We start from the raw sequence: 20212 nt of genomic DNA on the forward strand, positions 1-20212 counted from the left end.
CAATAGGTTTAGGTTTGCGAAGGCCTAGCGGTGCCCCTTTGTCGATAGCCTCTTGTAGGGTTTGGTTGTAGAGCGTTACTAGATTGGTAGGGTTAGTCGTAGTGTTTGCATGATTGATGATGGTAAGTAGGAGGGGGAAGTATGTTGTCCTTATGTATGAAATATCCTTTTCTTCCCCGGTTTCTCTTTCTATCTTGACTATTTATCCTCCCCCCGTCTCCCTCTATTGACCAAACTGATTCTCCACTCATCAAGGCTGGGGATTTTAACATTCATCTTATTCAGTCAAACTCATCTGATTGCCTTACATCTGCTTACAATGTTTAGGTATCCTTCCCCTCCTACACATGCAAAAGGAGGTGTCCATGATTTAATCTTTATATCTGCCAATCTTGACCTTATTGAGTCTACTTCCTTTCACCCCTTTTCCTCCTGCCAATCATTTCTTGGTTAGCAGTTCGCGTATCGTGACCACACCCCCACACCCTGCCCACCATCAACATCAACATTTCTACGTCGTGCTCTACAAAACTTGGACTCTGCAACCCTTTCAACCTCTATCCTGGCATAGCTTGCTAATCATAGTCACTACTCTACTTCTAACACAGAGAATCATCTCACCTCTTTATATTCTGCTATTTCCTCCTGATCCTATTGCCCACCCCCCACCCTCCTCTGGCTTTCAACCTAAGGGTCGATCCCCTTGGCCCTGGCTTTCTACCTCCTTGAAATCTTTCAGCACTCTTGCCCACATAGCCGAACATCGCTGGATCAAAAATAAATCCCCTGCTAATTATCAATCATTTTCGGCTGCCCTTACTTATTACGCTTCTGGTCTCAAAACATGCTACATATAGCTACTTTCAAACTCTGATTTCCTCTCAAGCCAATTCTCCTGAACTGCTCTTTAACACTTTGAACAGTCTCTTAACCTCCGACCCTGATCCCTTTACATCCTCCAATCTTTCTCCCTCAGACTTTGCTGACTTTATCCTAGCTAAGATTGAAACGCTCCTCTGCATGTTCTGCAGCTTTATCTACTAGTACTGCCCCCTCCTGCTCCACCCCTTCTATTACTCCTTTTCTTGTGCCACATTCTCTTCATCTACTTAATCTCTCTCTCTCTCTTTCTTCTCACCTATTTCAGAAGGTGCTGTCATATCTGTGGTCCTATGGACGCATCCTACGACTGCTCTTCCAGAACCCCACCAAACTTCTCCGGTTATATCAGTGTACCCTGATCTTGCTTCTTTTTTTTTTACTATCCTATTCAATCTCTCAGGTTCCTTCCTTCAGCTACAAACATGCCACTGTCCTACTGCTCCTAAAAAAAACCTTCTCTTGACTTTTCTGATCCCTCTAATTTCCGCCCTATTTGGCTTCTAAACTCTGGGAATGCCTGGTTCACTCACAACTTTCTTCTTATCTTAACCTAAATAATCCACTTCCCCCTCAACAATCTGGTTTGCACTCTGGCTTTTCCATGGAAATCCCTCTCGTGTGTATCGGATTCTATTTGTCACGCACGCCATGTCATAGTGTGCATTGTATTCTTCTTGATCCTAGTACAGCCTTGATACTGTTGACCACACAACTCTAAATGCAACCCTTTCTTCTCTCAGGGTCCCTGGCACTGCTTTTAACTGGTTCTCCTCTTACCTCTCTAATTGTTAATTTTCTGTTTCTTGGAAGGGGGCGTCACAGTGAATTACATTTTCTTTGTCTTGTTTTTAGATGTACTCACACACTTGCCCCTACCTTATCTCTCTTCCTTTATTTCGTTTTTCCTACCCTCTCAGAATCTTTGGTCTTCTTCGCATTTTCTTCTTTCCGTTCCTCACGCGCCTTGCGCAGCTTCTCACTTAAGTTTGTTTCAGCTTCTTGCCCCAACACTTGGAATTCTCTCCCCTTTGAATTTTGCTCTTGTCCCTGTATCAAGCGGTTCAAAAATCAGCTCAAGTATCACCTTTTCCATCTTTCCTTTTCCTGAATATGGTCTACTTTCTTGGGTCTTCAATCCTTACTCCTCATTTTGACTGACTTCTCGTTTTATTGTGCCATATTCCTTTTGTCAAAGCGCTTTAGATAAAAGCGCTATATAGGCATTACAAATAAATAAATTGCATACATGGGGACTGATCACAATTTTAAAGAAAGGGGATCTTTTACTGTGCTTGTGTTCGACTCCTGAACCCTCCCTGAGACCGGAAACCCAAGGCAAATGGAATCAGGTCTCCTGTTGCAGGGAGAGATATAAGGGCTAAAACCCTTACTAGCTGTAGAGGAGCTGATGCGGAACAAGCAGACTGCTGGGGCAGAAGAACAGGAGAGGAACTGCAGCAGACAGAAGCCATTGCTGTAGCGTGGAGCAGACACATCCTGGAGGCAGGACCACGACGCATATGTGGTGGATCGTAGAGCCTGCGGAAGAATGTTGAGCCCAGTAGTGCTGTGTGAGAAACCTGAAGGTGTCTCACCTACTGGTCCCTGGGGATCTGTCATCCAGGTGGCCAGGACACGTCCATCGCTATTGGTTCCAGTTCCTGGGGGTGGACCAGTGCAGAAGGATCTGGATGAGGGGTCCTTGGGGAGTGGAGGTGGGACACCGAGGGGTGAGACACAGTATCCTCCTTCTTAGAACACCTTTCCCCCCCATCCTACCACATCTACCCTGACCCCCCCCTTTTCCAAAAGCAAACGCTTTCTTACAGCACGAAAGACAAAGGACTAACAATAGAGCCGTTTACCTGACATGTCCCAACACAAGGGTCAGGCAAAGTCAGGCAATTGACCAGAACCACACACACCCGACGGCCCTTTCCCTTTCCCACAGGGATAAAAGATGGAGCACGAGAGCAAACTACGAGCAAGGCAAACTGCACGACAAGACAGCTATCGCAGGGCAGCAGTTCAAGAGGAGGAGAAAAGCACTGCGAACTGAAGGGGCGACAAGGAGAGAAGCAACCGTGCCCTTTTCGACCCAGACCCATGTTGCCTCAGGGAAAGGAATCATAAGACTGAACAATAGCCAGCATGTGTTGCAGCAGATGTCCACGGTACACGAAGCCCTCCTACAATGATAATCAGGGCCGGGAGAAACGCTTGCTAACGTGGTACCATCCTTGACTCCAGAGACAAGAAAAGCCAAGCGGTTCATCACAGCCGGTGAGTCGAAGGGAGAACCGATAAGAAACCGAACTGTATTAAACGAAAGTTGCGAATGGCAAATTAAAGGGGAAACCAGCTATAGAGGGGCCTGGCACCACATGGATGCTCAATTGATAGACTCTGAATGATTCCCCTGGTATCCAGTTATATTTTCTAAAACACATTTTCGACATGCCAAATTCTCGGAACAAAAATGTCCCCATTTTTTTTTCCGAGTATTTTTATTTTTATTGTATATGTGTTAGGTTTGTTTTGTTGGAAGAAAAAAATTAGCAATAAAAAAAACGGGGGATTGGGTGGGAAACCCCTGTTAAAAAAGGAAAATACAAAAATTAAACTTCAAAAAAAAAGTTTCCGCCATTTTGTGTCGAAAACATGGCATGTCGAAAATGTGACGTTCAAGAATGTCATTATAAACCGATTCCCCTATTGTTGAAACTACTGATACCAGAAGGCCCTAGGAGAGCTGCAAGGAAAAGGTCAAAGTGGTCATACAGGGGTCTAGAAAAACTCCCTGTACAGTCGAAAGTCTTAGACCAGCACGTAGTTGGAAAGCTAAGGGAGACTAATCCTGCATAGTGAGAAAGGAGAAGGAACTGTGTGGTTGGCAAGAGGGAACCAGACAGAGGGATGCTGATAGAAAGGGGTGAAGCATGATGCCGCAATGAACATTGTGTTGACACGAGTGAACCCAACGGCGGAATGTCCACAGTGGATTGTTTAAAAAGACACTATGACTTGTGAATGCGAAAGGAGACATCTTTTGGAATAAAAGCTGTAGTGAACCCAACAGAAGGAGACTGCTCTTCGAGAGGGGTCTGAGCCCGGAAGTGGGGAATCCAGGGGTGAAAAGCCATCACCCAAAGTACAGACAGACAGGAACGTTTTGTTTTGTTATTTTTGAAACCATCAGGTCTTCGGAAGCAAGAGACTTTTTTTGTAGAAAAGAGACTTAACCCCCGAAGATCCTGATAATTGAGAACAGTAGTCTTGTGCTTGGCAAGCTAGAGAGTGTGCTACGCTCAGGAGGCCAGCCCTGTCCTTGCTCAAAATGTGGGGAAGGGAGACCCCTGGCTATAACATCCTGTGAACACTTCTTTCTTTCTTTCTTGTGAACACTATCCAACACTCTTTTTTGTATTTAGTTGTAAGGATTGGCAATAGTTTTTTTTATGTTTAGGCCCTTTTATTTGACAAGACACCACTAGGACTGCCTTATCATTTGATGGTCGTAGCTTGGGTTTAGATCAGGCGTTTTTTCCAACCTACCTATACAGTATAATAAACACCCTTGAACTGTGATCACTTGTCTTTACTGTTGCCACCATGAGTTCCTTACAGCTGGACGTTCGAAACTCGAAGGTCTTGAGATGAGCAAGACCAAACCACGACTGAAAGGAAGACTGGTGTGCCGAAACCATATCAGCCAAAGGAAGCAACAGGAACACGATGGCGCGAGGAGCCCGGTTTCACGATGGAAACAGCAACCGCCTCGGTCAAAAGAAGGCCACCACGAAGATGCAGGGCTGCAGTTCTCGGCAAGGAGTGGGAAGAGGATGGTTGAGCTCTGCGGGGCACCAACAGGGAGCCAGAACGCTGAGAAGGCGGACCAAGTGCCAAAGGGAGATGATGGGATTATAAACCAACAGAGACTGAGATAATTACCAAAAAGGGCTGCACCTGAGAACCATAACCCGCGAGGGGTTATTAGAAGCCAGAAAGTGAGTGAAATGCGGAAAAGGGGTGAACTCGAGAACCATAACTCGCAAAGTGTTGTTAGAAACCACAAGGAGAGCAAAATACCCAAAGGGGGTGAAGTTGACAGCCACAACCCTCGAGGGAGTTTGAGAAGCCAGAAAGCAAAGTCAATATCAAAAGAGAACGAACTTGAAAGACACAACCCACAAGGAGTTCAGAGAAAAGACAGATTAAGAGAAATACCTGTGAAGGGTTCAGAGAAAATAAGTAACCCACGAGAGGAGAAAACCTGGCTAAAAACCCAGAGCCCAGTCCGGGCTAAATATTGTAGCTGCTCACAGGGGATGGAAACCTACAGTATCTCAAAACCTCAAGTAGTGGCAGAAGGGTCCCCGTGGGGCCACAAGAACTTGATACCAGTAGTAATAGTTCGGATCAGATGTACAGGTGAAGACACAAGTAATTAGCAAAACAACTTTTTCAAATTGTACGGTTAATATGTGCCCCAAGTCGTTTTGCATAAAAGGTTTATTTAAACCAATACCAGGCGTAACAATAAAAAGCCACTGACTAGAGGTCCACAGACAAGACTGACCAGACCACGCTGCGTGGCAAGTGCCCAATCAAGCAGCATGTCTAGCAGAAGCACTGATGAGGCTGTATAGCTGTATAGCAGACTCCTGTAAGGAAGGCATGGTATCAAACAGTGAAGACAGACATCACAGTTCAAGGGAGTTTACTGAACTTCAATGGGTTGGTAAAACACTTATCTAAACCTAAATCTAAGGATGGGAGCAAGCTACGACCATCAAATAACGCAGTCCTAGTGGAGTCTGACAAGATAAAAAGGTCCTATACTAATAAACCTATTGCCAATCCTTACTTCTAAATACAAAATGGTGTGGGATAACAATGTACACAAAAGAAAAGAGTTCAAGAAATGATTTGTCAGGATAGTTGAGCAGGTAGCTTCCCTTCCCCAGGTTTTCAACATGGGGCAAGGCGGCAGGTGCGTGCTTCGCACCCACTCTAGCTTCTTGGCCACAAGCTAATAGTTCAACACATAGGCATCAGGGCCTTCTGCCAAAATCTCTCTTGCAATGACAGTCTCTTAATGCAAGGTTCCTTCCTTTGTCAGGGTTTTCACTTTCAGCACTTCAATACTGGTCTCCCTCCTTCGGGCTCTGACCACTTTTCTACAATGTACACAATTTGGTCTCCCTTGTTTGGGCTCGGACCATGGATCCCTCCTCGTCTGGGCTCAGATCCTCTTCTGATACCAGAATCAAAGACTTTCGAATGTGCAATGGGTTTTGCTTAAACCGTTGCAGGACCACCTCTATTCACTTCACACAACTTACTTTACCCCTCCATCGGTCTTCTGTTTTTGTTTCCTTTCGTCAAGATACCGTAGAGACCTTCGATTGAGCACATTCACATTCACAGTGCACAGTGACCACTCGGTCAACTGTATTTTTCTTCCAATGTTCAAATATTCACCAGCAATTTAGCTTCACTCACGTCTTTCATCACATGTGTTGAACAATGTTCCTTTCAGCGCTCACTTTACAATGTTGACGCTTGCAACCTTGACTTCAACACAGACCGGTCTCCCCAACTCACCGGCTGTTTTGTTCTCTGTCGCTTTTGTTCTTGGAGCCAAGGGCGATACCCTGGCGGTTCTCTCTCCTCCCTACCTTGGTCAGTTAGGCGGGAGGACCCTCGATATCTCCGACACACAATGCAGGATTCTTTAGTCTTGTTTCTTGGTTTTACGTTTTCTGCCTTGAAGGTTTCTGTCAACTAGGTCAAGGGTGTTGCCCCTCTCATGAATCTCTCATGCCTTGCCGCCTTTCTTCCCTCATTCAACTTCCAACTCGAAACTGCTGTACCTTCGTGTGTTTTGCCTCGCTCAGAATGTGCTCTCGTGCTCGGCCTTTTATCCGTGTGGGGTAGTGCAATGAAGTCAGGTGTGAGCGATTGTCGACGATCGATTGCCTGACCTCGCCGTATCATAGTATTGGGACAGGTCATGTACACGGCTCGGGTGCGAGTCTGTTTTCGCCCAGAGCGGGCTGTCCATGAGAAAGTGTTTGTGCAGGAAAAGGGGGGATAGGCGGCTAAATTTCTGAATTTCCCATCGGTTAGGATGGGATAAATGTGTTAGAGGAAAGAGAGGGATACCGCGTCTCATCATCCGGTGTCCGGCTGCCACTCCGAGGACCACTCGCCCAAGTGATCCTCCTGCACTGGTCCACCCCCAAGAACTGGATCCAAAAGCGATAGCTGTGTCCTGACCACATGGATAACAAGTCCCTGGGGACTAACAGGTGAGACACCTTCTGGTTTCTCACACTCCCAGTACCAGCTAATTATAAAAAGGTTTACCAAAATACAGCAAAAGTGCTCAATGAGCTGAAAAAGCTCAGTGCTGGAGTGGACTCCCTTAGCATACGACATGCGCAGCAGCGTCCTTTTTCCCCCCACTCCCTCCCCGGGGCTGTTCCCATCCGTCTCCTGCCCACCAGGCCCCCGATTGGTTCTCTGACCCAGGAAGGGTCTTGGGGCTCTATGCGTGGAGCCCAGGCACTCTTTCACAGCCTGGACTCATAGGCAGGTCCTTCTGGCATCCATCCATGCCCAAGACATTGGCACAAGGGCAAGTGTCCCAATGGTAAACCCACTTCCACTTTTGGGCAGATTTTCATTTTTCATGCACCCAGCAGCGTCCCTTTTCCCTCCTGCTTCCTCCCTGGCCGTGTTCCCGCCCTCTCCCTCCCACCAGGCCTCTGATTGGTTCTCTGACCCAGGAAGGGTCTCAGGGCTCTATGCGTGGGGCCAAGGCACTCTTTTACAGCCTGGGCCCATGGCAAGCAGGTCCTTCTGGCATCCATCCTTGCACAAGACATTGGCACAAGGGCGAGTGTCCCCCTGGCAACCCCGCTTCAATTTTTGGGCATATTTTCATTTTTCGTGCACCCAGCAGTGTCCCTTTTCGTCCCGCTTCGTCCCTGATCCTGTTGCCACCCTCTCCGACCCACCAGGTCCCTGATTGGTTCTCTGACCCAGGAAGGGGGGCTCCCTTTATAGAGGACCCCAGGGCAGCCTCACCCTGGGCAGCCATGGGATAAGGGCCACAAGGCAAAGGGCAGCTCCCCTACTAAACAGCTCCTCTCTGTGTTTGGCCGTGTTTGCCTGGGACGCCTGCCACAGTCAACCAGCAGCCATGGATAGGGTAAGTCTAGTGTGGGTGGGGGGTATAGCCATTACTGTACTGCATTAAAACCCCATCACTCTCATTAACTATTATAATAAAGCCCATTTGTGTTAGTCAAATCTTGCATTTAGCCAAATTGGGAAGGTAGCTTTACCTTGCTTTTAACCCATTTCTGCTAGCCATACCTCACATTAGCCAAATTGTGCAAGGTAGCCATACTCAGCACTAATTATGGTTGACAGCAATATTCTGCATTTAGCAATTGCAAGGACTAGACACACGTCACACTTAGAATTGTGAAGGCTAGCCAGGTGTCACATTTAGATAGAATTGTGTAGATTAGTCCCCTAGAAGTACTTGGAGAGTAGTCTATGTATTAACCACCCTGCTCCTGCTCCCCTCCAACACACCACCCAAGAACTGCACTAGCCAGTTCATACACAAACATACCAAATATAAGCAAAACCTGCATACAACAAACAATCCCTGACACTGGACCATACCAATACGGATACAACAAGCCAATGCGCACACCCACAACCTTAAATACCAGCCAATCTACACATAAAACAGACAGACACACCCCAACATAACAAGCAGTCACATAGAAAACAACCCAGGAATTGGACCTTACCCGTACGGATACAACAAGCCAGTGCACGCAACCAACCATCTGCAAGCCAACACACACAGCAGCCTGTTTCTCCTGGTTCTGAACCTATCCTTTCACTCTACCCTCACTAACCAACCTGTCCTCTTTCTTGCAGAGCCCAGCGAACATCTAGAGACTGCCCCTGGGTGGTAGCGGTGCACTGTATAAATCAACATAACAGAAGTATCTGGAGATAGCTGCCCTGAGAGGTGCCTAAGCCTGCTTACCTTTGAGATGGAAAGGAACATAAAAAGGTTGATAAGCTGCACGTTAAAAGCCTTTTCTGTATGCCCATGTCATTTTAGTGTACTGCTATGACACCTTTATATACAGAGGATTCCCCCGCCTGATGACAGGGAATTATTCAAGCCTACAAATCTATGAAAGGTTCAATTCTGGACAATATTCAATTGTACAAGAAGGCAGAGTGGCAGTTATTTTAATTTGAACTGAAATCACTGAAAATATTCCACTAAAAGACAGTATTTATTTTGTTGAAATTGAAAAAAGTACATCCGTTTGCAGGGTTCAAAACTGCTGGACGCTATTTGGCTTCTGCTTCTAACACTAAGAGATACTCTTGGCTCCTCATGCCAACAGGTGGCATACAACCATACCTATTGACATTAACTGTGTATTTGGAAATCATCATTAGACATTCAACATAGAACAGTTCACGTATAATTGACAAAGGGTTCAAGTTTGCACCTCGTTTGGAAGTTAGATTTAGGGCACACAAAGTGCCAGCTCCTCGTTCCCTGGGGTTCGCTCCTACCTACTGGGTGACTTCGGACTCCCTGGAGCTACTCCTAGCACATGCTCATGACCAGCACATCCTAAGAGGAAAATACATGTATAGCATTTTACCTGTTGAGAAGTCACAATTTAGGAACTTGCAGATTAAAGCTCCATTGCCCAGAAAATTGTAATAAAATGTCTTCCGGGGAACTACAACTGTTTAACAGATCATGGCATACCATCTTAGTCAAGAACAAAAATATAACTTCTCATGGTTACAAACAAATCTGCATATGAAAAGGAAGTGAAGCAATTACCTAATATGCGTGGCTGGCAACGATTCCAATTGTCTTGATAAAAACAATTCTCGATGCCTCAGTTGATGTTTCTCTTTCTCCGGTAAATCTACCATTTCTGGGTTTTCCATCTCTTCTTCCATTTCCCCTTAAAAAAGAAGCAAATTACAATAACACCCAACATTCTACATCAACTTATAGTCATGGATTGATAATAAACAGGCTTTTTTCATCAGTTCCTAGATTTCACCACCAAGTACTTCTTTCTGCTTTCATTTTCAGAAGAAACCTCCTTCTGTTAGAAAATAAGCATTTATCAAAAGGTAGGATAATAGAGAAGCTGATGAAATTTGATAAATATTGATAGATGGTCATTTTAATGTACAATCCACTATTGCAGATGTATGTCAGTTCAGAGAGACACTTTAAAATGGACAAAGCAAAAATGAAAATGTCCTAGAGGGAATAATCTTTCCTAATATTTTGGAATCAGCCACCTCAGTACAGCTGCACAACCCAATTATTTTCTACAAGCGATCTCTGCAGGTCTGTCTTTGTATTCCGTAGTACAGACAGATACTGAAATGTTAGATATTTTCCAATAAAAATGGACTAGTGCCACAACACTAGAGCTCAACATGGGCAAACATATCATTCCACCTTGTTTCCTTACATAGTACGTGCTCACCAGTGTCTGAGAGGTTCAATATTTTAGAGTAAAAAAACAAAGCTTGTAAACTAAGACACATTGTACCCAATTCCAAAATGTGTATGAGAAAGGAAGACTTTTTGTCAGACCACAATATCTTAGTCGCAAATTCTACAGAATTGGGTTTTAGGAAGAACTCTTGTTACTAGTGTCACCATGTGGCTTATGACTGAGATTAAACTATCTCAGGTGATTACATTTGTTCATGTAGATTGGGATGAAACTGTCTACCACAAGGGAGCAATTTGTTTTTCCATGCCCCAACCTTTGTTTTCATTGCCTTTGAAGTCAATCATGCAGAGGTTGCGTACATCTCAAAAGACAGAGCCAATTATATATGTGACTAATGATGAGGAGCCAGGAATGAGACTCGGACACAGAACTCATGTTTTAGTCATAAACTTTTATTAAATGATAAAGGGGTTGGAAAAATCTCGACTATCCCTAATCTGGGAGTAGGTGCCCTACCTCAACAAAACGGAATGGTTATGTCCTTTGTCAAGATGTCCAAAGCAGTCATGTGTCTGAAATCCTATTCTGGCCCTCACCCCCTAAAACTAAATCTAAGGTGCGAAGGATATTATCTCAGATTCTTAAAGTGCACAAATGTTCAAATACAACACAAATATAAATCCAACCAAAAAGAGTGGACAATGTTCACAGTTCCAGGGAATGGTTCCCTTCCCCAGATTCCTTTTCTCCAAAACAAAAAGTTCAAACAAAGAATAGGTTTCACTGTTCCTGAGGAAATGGCTCCCTTCCACAGGTCTCCCTTCACATTCAAGACAGTTCAAAATTCGAAGTGCATATAACTTCCTTGGGATTCTCTTTTCACTGTAGTACAATTTCGGTGTGGCTCCCAGACTCGCAGGTCACCTTGTATACTTCCTTGCCAGGCCCTTTTCCATATTTACAACAATTCACAATCATAAGGGCATGGATCTTCCTTCGGATTCATTTCTTACTGTAGTTTATTACACACTTGACTTTGCATGGTATACTCTCCTGCCAGGACTTTTGTGCAATTTCTTTCAACATGTGTTTGGTATTTTTAATATAATCATTCATTCAGCTTGCTTTCTAAACACTTGGTATATTTTTTTAGCAGGTTTCAACACGCAAAATCAATTGGTCTCCCCCAAGTTTGTACTGAGGGTCCCAGACCCCAGTCCCACTGTCTAGGTCTTTCGTTATCTCGTCCGACAGTGCTTCAGTGTCCCAACCCTTTGCCTGGGATCACCGGTTCTCTTCTTGTGCTTTCTCAGAGTTCCCGATTCCAAGTCAGATGTTTCTCAGGCTTCTGCGCCTCTCTCTGCCCTTGCCGGTCCCTCTAGTAGGCGCTCATGCTTTGGTCGCTTTTCCAGCCTCTGCAGCGGTCAGGAAACACCACTTGCTTCCTCGTGCTTTGTTCTGGTTTATGTGGAGCCTCCCTGAGCGCGTTGCTCACTGGGTTGCCCTTTCGCTACGTGTAACTGCTTGGACGTCTATGTCGCCGCCGGTAACCTTGCTCTGTCCGGAGCTGGAGAACCTCCATGATTTTCTCCCGGGCATGGTTTTAAACCATGTTGGGCAAAATTAATTTCCCCAGCGACTAGACTACAGACAGTGATTCCCATTAGGAGTAATCATCATTGGTTGTTGCATCAGTTGTCATACTGTTCCTTATGTGATATTGGGGAATATGTGATGAATCAGAGATGATTACCTCATGAAACCTGCCCCTGACCCTTCTAATGTGGCCTGAGAAATGCAGACGTTTCCTGATCCTGACCCTGGGGTGGTGTTCTGCAGGAGGATCACATGGGGGGAAAGTAGGTCAGGAAGAATGGGAAAAGCCCTTTTAGAACTTCCCCAGAGACCCTAGCATCCTAATGGCTTATTGCAAAATTGAAGCTGTGGGAAAAGTTGATTTGGACCTTGTGGACTTCAAGTCCCACAATGCTCAAAGTACTGGGACGAAGGGGAGAGCTGCAGAGGCACGAGACTGCAAGTTGCAGCCTAATAGTGTTAATGACCCACAGCTAAGGGAGACTGGGAGGCACAAAAGGCCCCCTCAGGGGCAGACCATAGACAGGAGTAGTAGTAGGAGTAGGAGGCAGGAGGTGGAGTGATTGCTGTAACTCCATGTTGCAGTGGAAGCAGAAGCTGGAGGAGAGCAGAGACGCCTGGGCCACAGTCATGTGACGAACGGATGACGGTCCTGAGAGGTTCTCTTCCTTCAGAGACCTCATTTATTTATTACATTTGTAAAGCGCACTGGCAGCCCAGAGGCATCGAGGCGTTGTTGCAAGAAGGTGTCTTAGTTACAGGATGAATTTTTGCTCAGGGTTACAGTGAGCGTGGTGCCTACAATGTGGGAAGCAGATGGTTACATAGGCGTTGATTGCAGAGGTTGCGCAGCAGGAAGCTTTGGATTTGGAAGCCTTCTCCCTGAAGGCAGTAACTGCAGAGGTTGTACAGTGGGAAGCGTGAAGTTTAAAAGCGATCCCCATAGTAAGTTTGTCATAGTATGGAGCACTCTTTTTCCAAATGTGCGGGCCGCAGGAACCCGAGAGGTTGCCAGGCCATGCAGAGCAGCAGAAGCAGAAGACCTAGAGGCAGCAGAGCGAACGGGCGTGCCCACCAGCCCCGGTGAGTTCACTAGTGTTTTTAGACAACGGAGCAATCTGTGATTGCCCGCTCACCAAGTCTGGGTGCAATAAATACAGAACAACTGATATAAGGAAAGTGAAATGGAAAAATGTTGAATACCAAACTAATGTAAAGCAGAATAATAATCCTTTTGAAAACCAAACGGATGCTAAGAGGAGATAGTGGCAGACTAAGAACATGAGAAACATACCAGGAAGGTCTCATTATATTAATATGGGTTAGAATAATTGTTAGTAACAAGAACTGACAATATTACGAGACGCCAATATAAACAATCATGGCCAAAGCCAAAAGAGTAATATCAAGGCAAGTGAGAAAGAACCAATATTACTAAAGCCAAGAGAAGGCAATTAAGCATCAAAGCGTTTGTAAATTTGATTGCAAGAGTGTAAAAGAAGCAATAAAAGGAAGTGACCTAAACCCACATTGTCAAAGCCAAAAAAGTTCTGAGTAGGAGAAAAACATTATCAGCATTTGGTTAATACAGTAGTCTGCCTTCTGACAGAAGATATTTAGGAAGAGAGAAGCATAACCTGCATTCCATGTGGCAATTCCAAGTGTGTAACAAACAGCACCAATGGGTTTCTTGCCTTCCCAGAACAAGTAATCAATCCTGATGTTGTGGAAAAGCAAAACACACTGCTAAATCGTTTGAAGCAAACCTTTACCACAGAAGTACTTTTAGTATTAGTAGTTTCATTAGTCCTGGCAGGAGAGTACACCAGGACAAGGGACCTTGTAGTGGTAGACCTGGCAGGTGAGTGGACCAGGTAGAAATTATTGAAATACTGTGGTGTGGCCAAAAGCATTAATGAAGTAGTGACAGAACCACTAAGGTATTTTTGTCAACGGTTTAGGATCATCCTGACAAAGACATTTTGATGATTCTAGTGACCTATTGAAGTATTCTTGGTTTATGATAAGAAGTTGACTTGAACTCTTTATCACAAGTGGAAAGGTGAAAACTTGTGGAACATTTTGAACCGTTGGTGGAGTTCAAGTTGGAACAAAAATAACTGTATTGGAACTTTGTTGCAAGACAGAATTTCCTTATCCTTTTGAAACTATTGATTGAGATCCTGTATGAGCCTGGGATTATAAGGGGAAACAATTATCAGGTTTTAAACATGACTGTTATTTCTGTTATATTGTATGTACAAGTGTGAGGGACAGAACCCTTTTGTTAGTGTTTCCTTTAGTTTATTTTGATAGGCAGGGAAAATCCTCTCCAGAGTAGGGATAGTGAGGCGTTTATCCAACCTTTGAGTTAATAAAATGTCATATTTTGAAACACCTTCACAAAGTTGTTTGCCTTACATTTCTGACTCCTCACAAATACTTAAAGTAGACTTGGCAAGTGGTTAAGGAAGAATGTTACAATATATTATCATGGAATGAGGAAGGGAGGGAACATCCCTTAAAGGGAATAGGGGTATTTCACTTTCTCTGATGATATCTTCTCATCCTCCCCTGAGGGTCCCTCCCCCATGTGGTCCTTCCTCATAAAGCCACCCTCAGGGTCAGGATCAGGTAGTGGCTGCCATCCCCTGGCCACATGATCAGAGGCTACCTCAGGGAAAGGAGTGATAACATCATTAGATTCACCACACAAACAACTGGGCAAATCTTTTTCAGCTATTTGAGATTTGTTGTCCTTTTTGTGTGAATTGTTCAACTTGTCTATGTCTGGAGCTAGGTTAGCAAGCGTAGGCGGAAACCAGCTCACAAGGCCACTTGTCCCTCTTTCGACTGACATTCAATGACATTTTGGACAACGTCCTATTATATTATATTAAAGGACATTTGTACCGCGCACTATCACCACCGGAGTGGTCCCCTGGCGCTCTGGCAGCTCTGAAAGAGGAAGGGAGGTTGAGTTAGTGGGAGGAAGGAAGCAGGAAAAGTGCAGGAGAGCAGTGATGTGCTGTTGGCGGCCTCAGCCTGCTGGGTCCGTTGGCTGGGCCTGGGGTGTTTGCGGCCGGTAGTCGTCATGTGCTGTTGTGCAAGTCTATGTGTCTTTTTTATTTTGTTGTTGCAGTGTAGTGAAGTTTGTGCGGTTTGTTGTGCTGTAGGTTTTGGTTGTGTTGGTTTGGAATGTGAGAGGTGTATGCAGAAGGGAAATTGTTAGTGGAGTTGGTTAGTTGGCATCTCTATCCTGAGTTGAGGCGCTGGGTTTGTGTAGTCTCCCCTGATGCGCCTGTCCTGATCTGGGTCCCTCTGACATTCAAGGTTCCTTACTCCTCTGGTGCCCGCCTCCATCAGGCTCTCTCATAGCCCACCTGTCCTCCCTTCATACTCCTATGGCCAGTGCACCTGCCAATGTCAACGACTCAGGTTGTGTGCTAATTGCCAATATCTCGGCAATTCCACAACACTGTGGTACCTGGTGGTAACTAAGGGGTGGGTGGGGTAGTTGACTCAGTCTCCGTGCGTGTCGTCTGTATTCACAATTTTATTTTTTTAGTTACAGAATATAGAGCATTTTAGATCTGCACAATACCTTGTTAAAATATTTTTAAAAACACATTGGCAGCGTTCAAACCCAGACCACAGGGTTGTTCATTGTTTTTCCCGAAATCAGGTGGCCAATCCTCCACACTACCAGTATTGTGTTTCTGAATTATGTACAAGCATACATTAGCATAGGAACAGCACTGAAAAAATATCAATTAATACAATAACATAACTATACAATTGAAGTATTGGTTCACCCACTGCGCATAGACCATTAATCTGTCCTTATTTTCAAATCTTCACAAATTAAAGCGGAGCAGACCACTGAGCCTACAATGTAGAATACATATGCTATTGAAGCGTTGGAAAGGTTAAGAAGCGCCACTCCATCTTAGGAGGTAAAAAAGGGAAAAAAATTAAAAAAAATTAAAGAGAAAAACACCTTTATAAAAGCCATTGATACTAGATCCTTTAGACCAACCAGAAAGAAAACTGATTGCGAGCTGGTAGACACCTATCTTTTATATAGTTAAAACAATAAAACAGAACAAAGGTGATCTATTGTCCCTGAAGAAGACCTGGTTCTGTAGGGTCGAAACACGTGTTGGCAAGAGCATATCAATCACCAACTGAGATTAAAACTGAACGTGAAGAATTCATTGAAAAACCTTCATTTGTGAACATTTGAAAATAAGGACGGATTAATGATCTATGCACAGTGGCTGAACCAATACTTTGTTGATATACCCCTTGTTAGGCTCATAAGGGACTCGGGGTCTGGATTGGGTCGGTTCTATAGCCAGTCCTATAGCACAGCCAATAGAGCACTCGCTTTGACATCTGTGCGAGGCTCTGCTGATGCAGGTTTAAATCCCGGCAGAGCCAAACTCAGCATTTCATCTTTCAGAGGTCGATAAATGAGCACCACATACCGTGGGTAATAATAAGCAGCGCTCAGATACCGGAGGGTTCGTAGCGCTATATAAATGCTAAATTATTATTATTATTATTAAACCCTGCAGCAACGACATTCTTAGGTTAAATACGAGAGCAATACTTTTAGTGGTTGCGCAACAGAGTAGCAGTCCCCCAACCCTCGCTATCTGAGAAGGAATTTAGAAAGAGAACCACATGGAGCAAGGTTGCAAATGTTTGGGAGACAACAGTAACACCCAGACCCAAAACAGTCTATGCCCGAGACTCTGGAAGCATAGGCTAAACAGGTAGTTTAAACCACTCCTACCACACCTTGAGGTAATTGGAAGGACCATAGTCTAAGGCCATCCGCCAATAACCTCAAGGCAATTGAGAGAAGACCTAGATGCTTGGAGAGTGTTCTAGTATCCGCTACCTACTAGCAAGGATACTAAAGAGGTTGGTGAGGGCGATAACCAAACAAACAACCTCCAAGCTGAACAATCACAAGGTTCAGGAGGGACCTGCTGTGATTCTGAAGAGAACTAAGGAACGTTTGACAATCCAGAGATTAGGTAACACCAAGGAAGGACTAGTTGAGAATCCAGTTGAAATCCAAAGTCATGGGGGGAATTGGAATCCTAAACAGCACCAAAGTCCATGTCCGGGATGGCCTGCTGTGATTCTGAAGATAGCCAAGGTCCAGGAAGGACCGTTTTAGAATCTGGAGAAGCAGCAACATCAAGGAGGGACTTGTTGAGAATCCGGAGCAAATCCAAGGTGCAGGAGGGAATTGATGTGAATCATCAGCAGAACCAAGGTCCATGAGGGACCTACTGAGAAACCAGAAAATAAAGAGCTGATGAGAATCCTGAGTTGAATCAAGATCTAGCAAAGTAAGAATCCTGAATCAAGGCAAGGTCTACAAAAGTTCAGCTAAGAACACTGACCAAACCCCCAAAGGTAGGGAAGGAACTCAGATAACACAAAAATGACAAGGACAGAAGAAGTCCCCATAAGAAAATGATAAACCAGAGGGCAATCTGGAAGAAGAAGTGACTGAGCTCAGGACCGGACCGTGGGTGGGACCTTAAAGGAGAAAAGAGAAAGCAGAGAGGCCAGACTGGAAAGACCAGACTAAGTAACATACCAGAGCCTACCCAGAAGGACACTTAAATGCATTAGGTCAGGGTTGTACCTATAAACCATAGGTGTGTGAACTTTTATCCTTGGGCAATCCATGGAATGTTCCTGTTCATTAGAAGAGAACTGGCTGTAGGCCAAGTAGTTATTAAAATAAGGTGTTTGTACTTTTAAGTTGGCCCTCCCTTTGAAAGACATTTCCTTTGTAGGTGGTCTTACAGGGAGACAGAGGCTTTTAAGAATATTGCACAAACTTGAACATTGGGGAATAGAAGCACCTTATGTGCTGGACAACTGTACGAACCCCCACTTCATGTTGATCTAACCTGCACATTGTTTGCTGTAGAGTAATCCTTATTAGTTTTAGTGTTTTTTCCTACAAATTGTAGGCGTTTATGCAACCCCTACCTAAGAAACGTACTTACTGACCGAGGTTTAAAACATCATACCTGTGGTGTCGTTTATCATTGTTCAGCACACCACAAATGCAATTAATGATTGAAATCTAAAGCTAGCTATGATTACAAGGTGTAATACAAGAACTATATTGTAAGCATAGGATCACAATCCTTCAAATGTACATACACACATGCATATACAATGTCAACATAAAAACACATAAGAAAGGGGAAAAACAATCCTTCTAAAAGTTAGAGCTCTTTAAATGCATCAGAATATGATATTCAAGCACATTTGTCAACAGGCAGGTATAAACTTGTCAAACCAAAACAAAAAACAACAAATTGAGACCATTTCAGTTCAAGCCTTTGTAAATCAGTTAACATTGCAACAGTTTTGAAAAGTCCTTTCAGTTTGAAATTAAGGCTTCAAAGCCACATGTTATGAGCATAAGTGTTTTTCTTGATGGTCTTCCTGCAGAATTTGTCCTTCATTATGAAGCCTTTCTTCACTCGTAGTTTCGGCTCATAAATGTTTTTCTATTCCTTCTATTGTGTTAGTGGGTTTCCTCTTATTTGATTTGTTTTGCATCAGATGTTTACTTTAGGTATCATGAATCTCTTGAACATAATAATGATTGACACTCCTCTAAGCAATGCAGGAGTGCAGAAGGAGGAGATGGACAGGTGGCATGATGTTTGGCATAAACATTTATTTTACCAAAAAATAAGCAGAAAACCTAGCTTGCCCTAACTCTAAGTGGGGTTGCCCTGCCTCAACTAAAAGACTAATGGCTCTGTCAGAATGTCCGTGCAAATCAATAGTCCACCGTTCTGTGTCAAAAACCCTGATTCTGTCTCTTACACTAAATACTAAACTAAAAAGGTAGTGGATCTTCTTGGACCAGAAGAAGGACTCCCTTCTTCTGGCCAGCGGCCCACAGTTCCAACTTTGGTGCAGAATCTTTGCCTGGGGGAATGCCTCCCTTCCGCAGGTCTAAATTCCTTTTCAAAGCACAACACAAAGTTCCAAATTGTAATGCTTACCAGCAGCAACATTCTCAGTTCAAGTTCACATGGTAAAAAACCAGCTCCAACAGCAACATTCCTTACTGCCCATAGTTGCCTCTTAACTATTGGGTACCCGGAGAATGTCTTTCGCTAGGTGTCTTGTTCTCAACACTTTCACACATGCCAGGGGTATGTCTCCCTTCCCCTGGGTGAAAACACACTCAAAAAGGCAAAGTTCAAAACATTTCTCCTCGTAAGATAAAAGGGAATGGCTTACTTTCTCAGGTTTCAACACAAAATGAAAAGTTGCACACAACCAGGGGTAATTATTCCCTTCTCCTGGCCACTCGCTCAGTTTAGCTTCAAATACACAGTTCTTAACTTCTCTTCTCACTTGGTATTTTCCCTTTTCCAAGTACTGCGACGAGGACTCGTGCTATGTGTGGATTTCAGGTCCCAGACCATGGCTTCTCTTGCTGTTCGATTGAGCCCACTTGGTTCACTCTCCAGCCAAGTGGGACCATTAGGAAGATACTTCACTTTCTAGTTTGGGCCCCAGATCCCTACTTTTCTCACACCCTGGTTCAGTACGGTTGGTTCACTCTCCCAAGTACTGATGAGTAGGAGGTATCTCACATCTCGCTGTGGGTCCCAGACACCCGTTTCTCCTCTTTGTAGGCTCAGCCCCGTTTGCTGGCTCTCTCGCGAAGTACTGATGCAAAAGGGATGGCTCGCTTCTCATTGTGGGTCCCAGGCCCCTCTCTGGTTGTCAGTGTTCTCTTGACGCCAGTGGGCCGAGGAATCGCTCCACTGCTGCAGCCCCTTTTTGCTGCTTGCCCGGTGTCCCTAACAAGCCTCCCGATCACCCCGTACCGATTACTGGGGACAGGTAGCTCTCCGATCTTCCCTGAGATCGGTCATCTTCACAGCAGTACTGGCGTTCCTTCTCGTCAGCTGATCAGGTCTGCAAGTCTCTCCTCTGCTTCCTGTTCCTTGTGGCCAACATGATTCCTCAGGACTGGTGGAGAAGTTGCCTTTATCACGTCCTCTTCAGGACCTCTATAGCTGCTTGCCTCCGTCTGCCGCCTGGTGGTTCTTTCTTGCACACGATTTGAAACTCCCAGGTTCGTCTTGGGCCGAAGTAGAAGACACCAAGTCGTT

The 20212-nt window shown here is 44.6% G+C and overlaps 1 protein-coding gene across 3 annotated transcripts in view; it reads right to left on the minus strand.

The window, feature by feature from the left end:
- The window catches only part of MTA1 (metastasis associated 1), a 1118686-nt gene that overhangs the window by 818059 nt on the left and 280415 nt on the right, over positions 1-20212 (minus strand). For 2 of the 3 annotated variants that reach the window (XM_069638739.1, XM_069638738.1), the window contains exon 4: positions 9791-9917. In XM_069638739.1, coding sequence (XP_069494840.1) covers positions 9791-9917 — 127 coding nt within the window. Of the gene's footprint in view, positions 1-9790; positions 9918-20212 lie in introns of those variants that run through there. The other variant, XM_069638741.1, reaches the window with a different exon arrangement.

The sequence above is a fragment of the Ambystoma mexicanum genome, chromosome 14 (genome assembly GCF_040938575.1).
Source record: "Ambystoma mexicanum isolate Mex_15411 chromosome 14, UKY_AmexF1_1, whole genome shotgun sequence".
In the NCBI taxonomy this organism is placed as follows: domain Eukaryota; kingdom Metazoa; phylum Chordata; class Amphibia; order Caudata; family Ambystomatidae; genus Ambystoma; species Ambystoma mexicanum.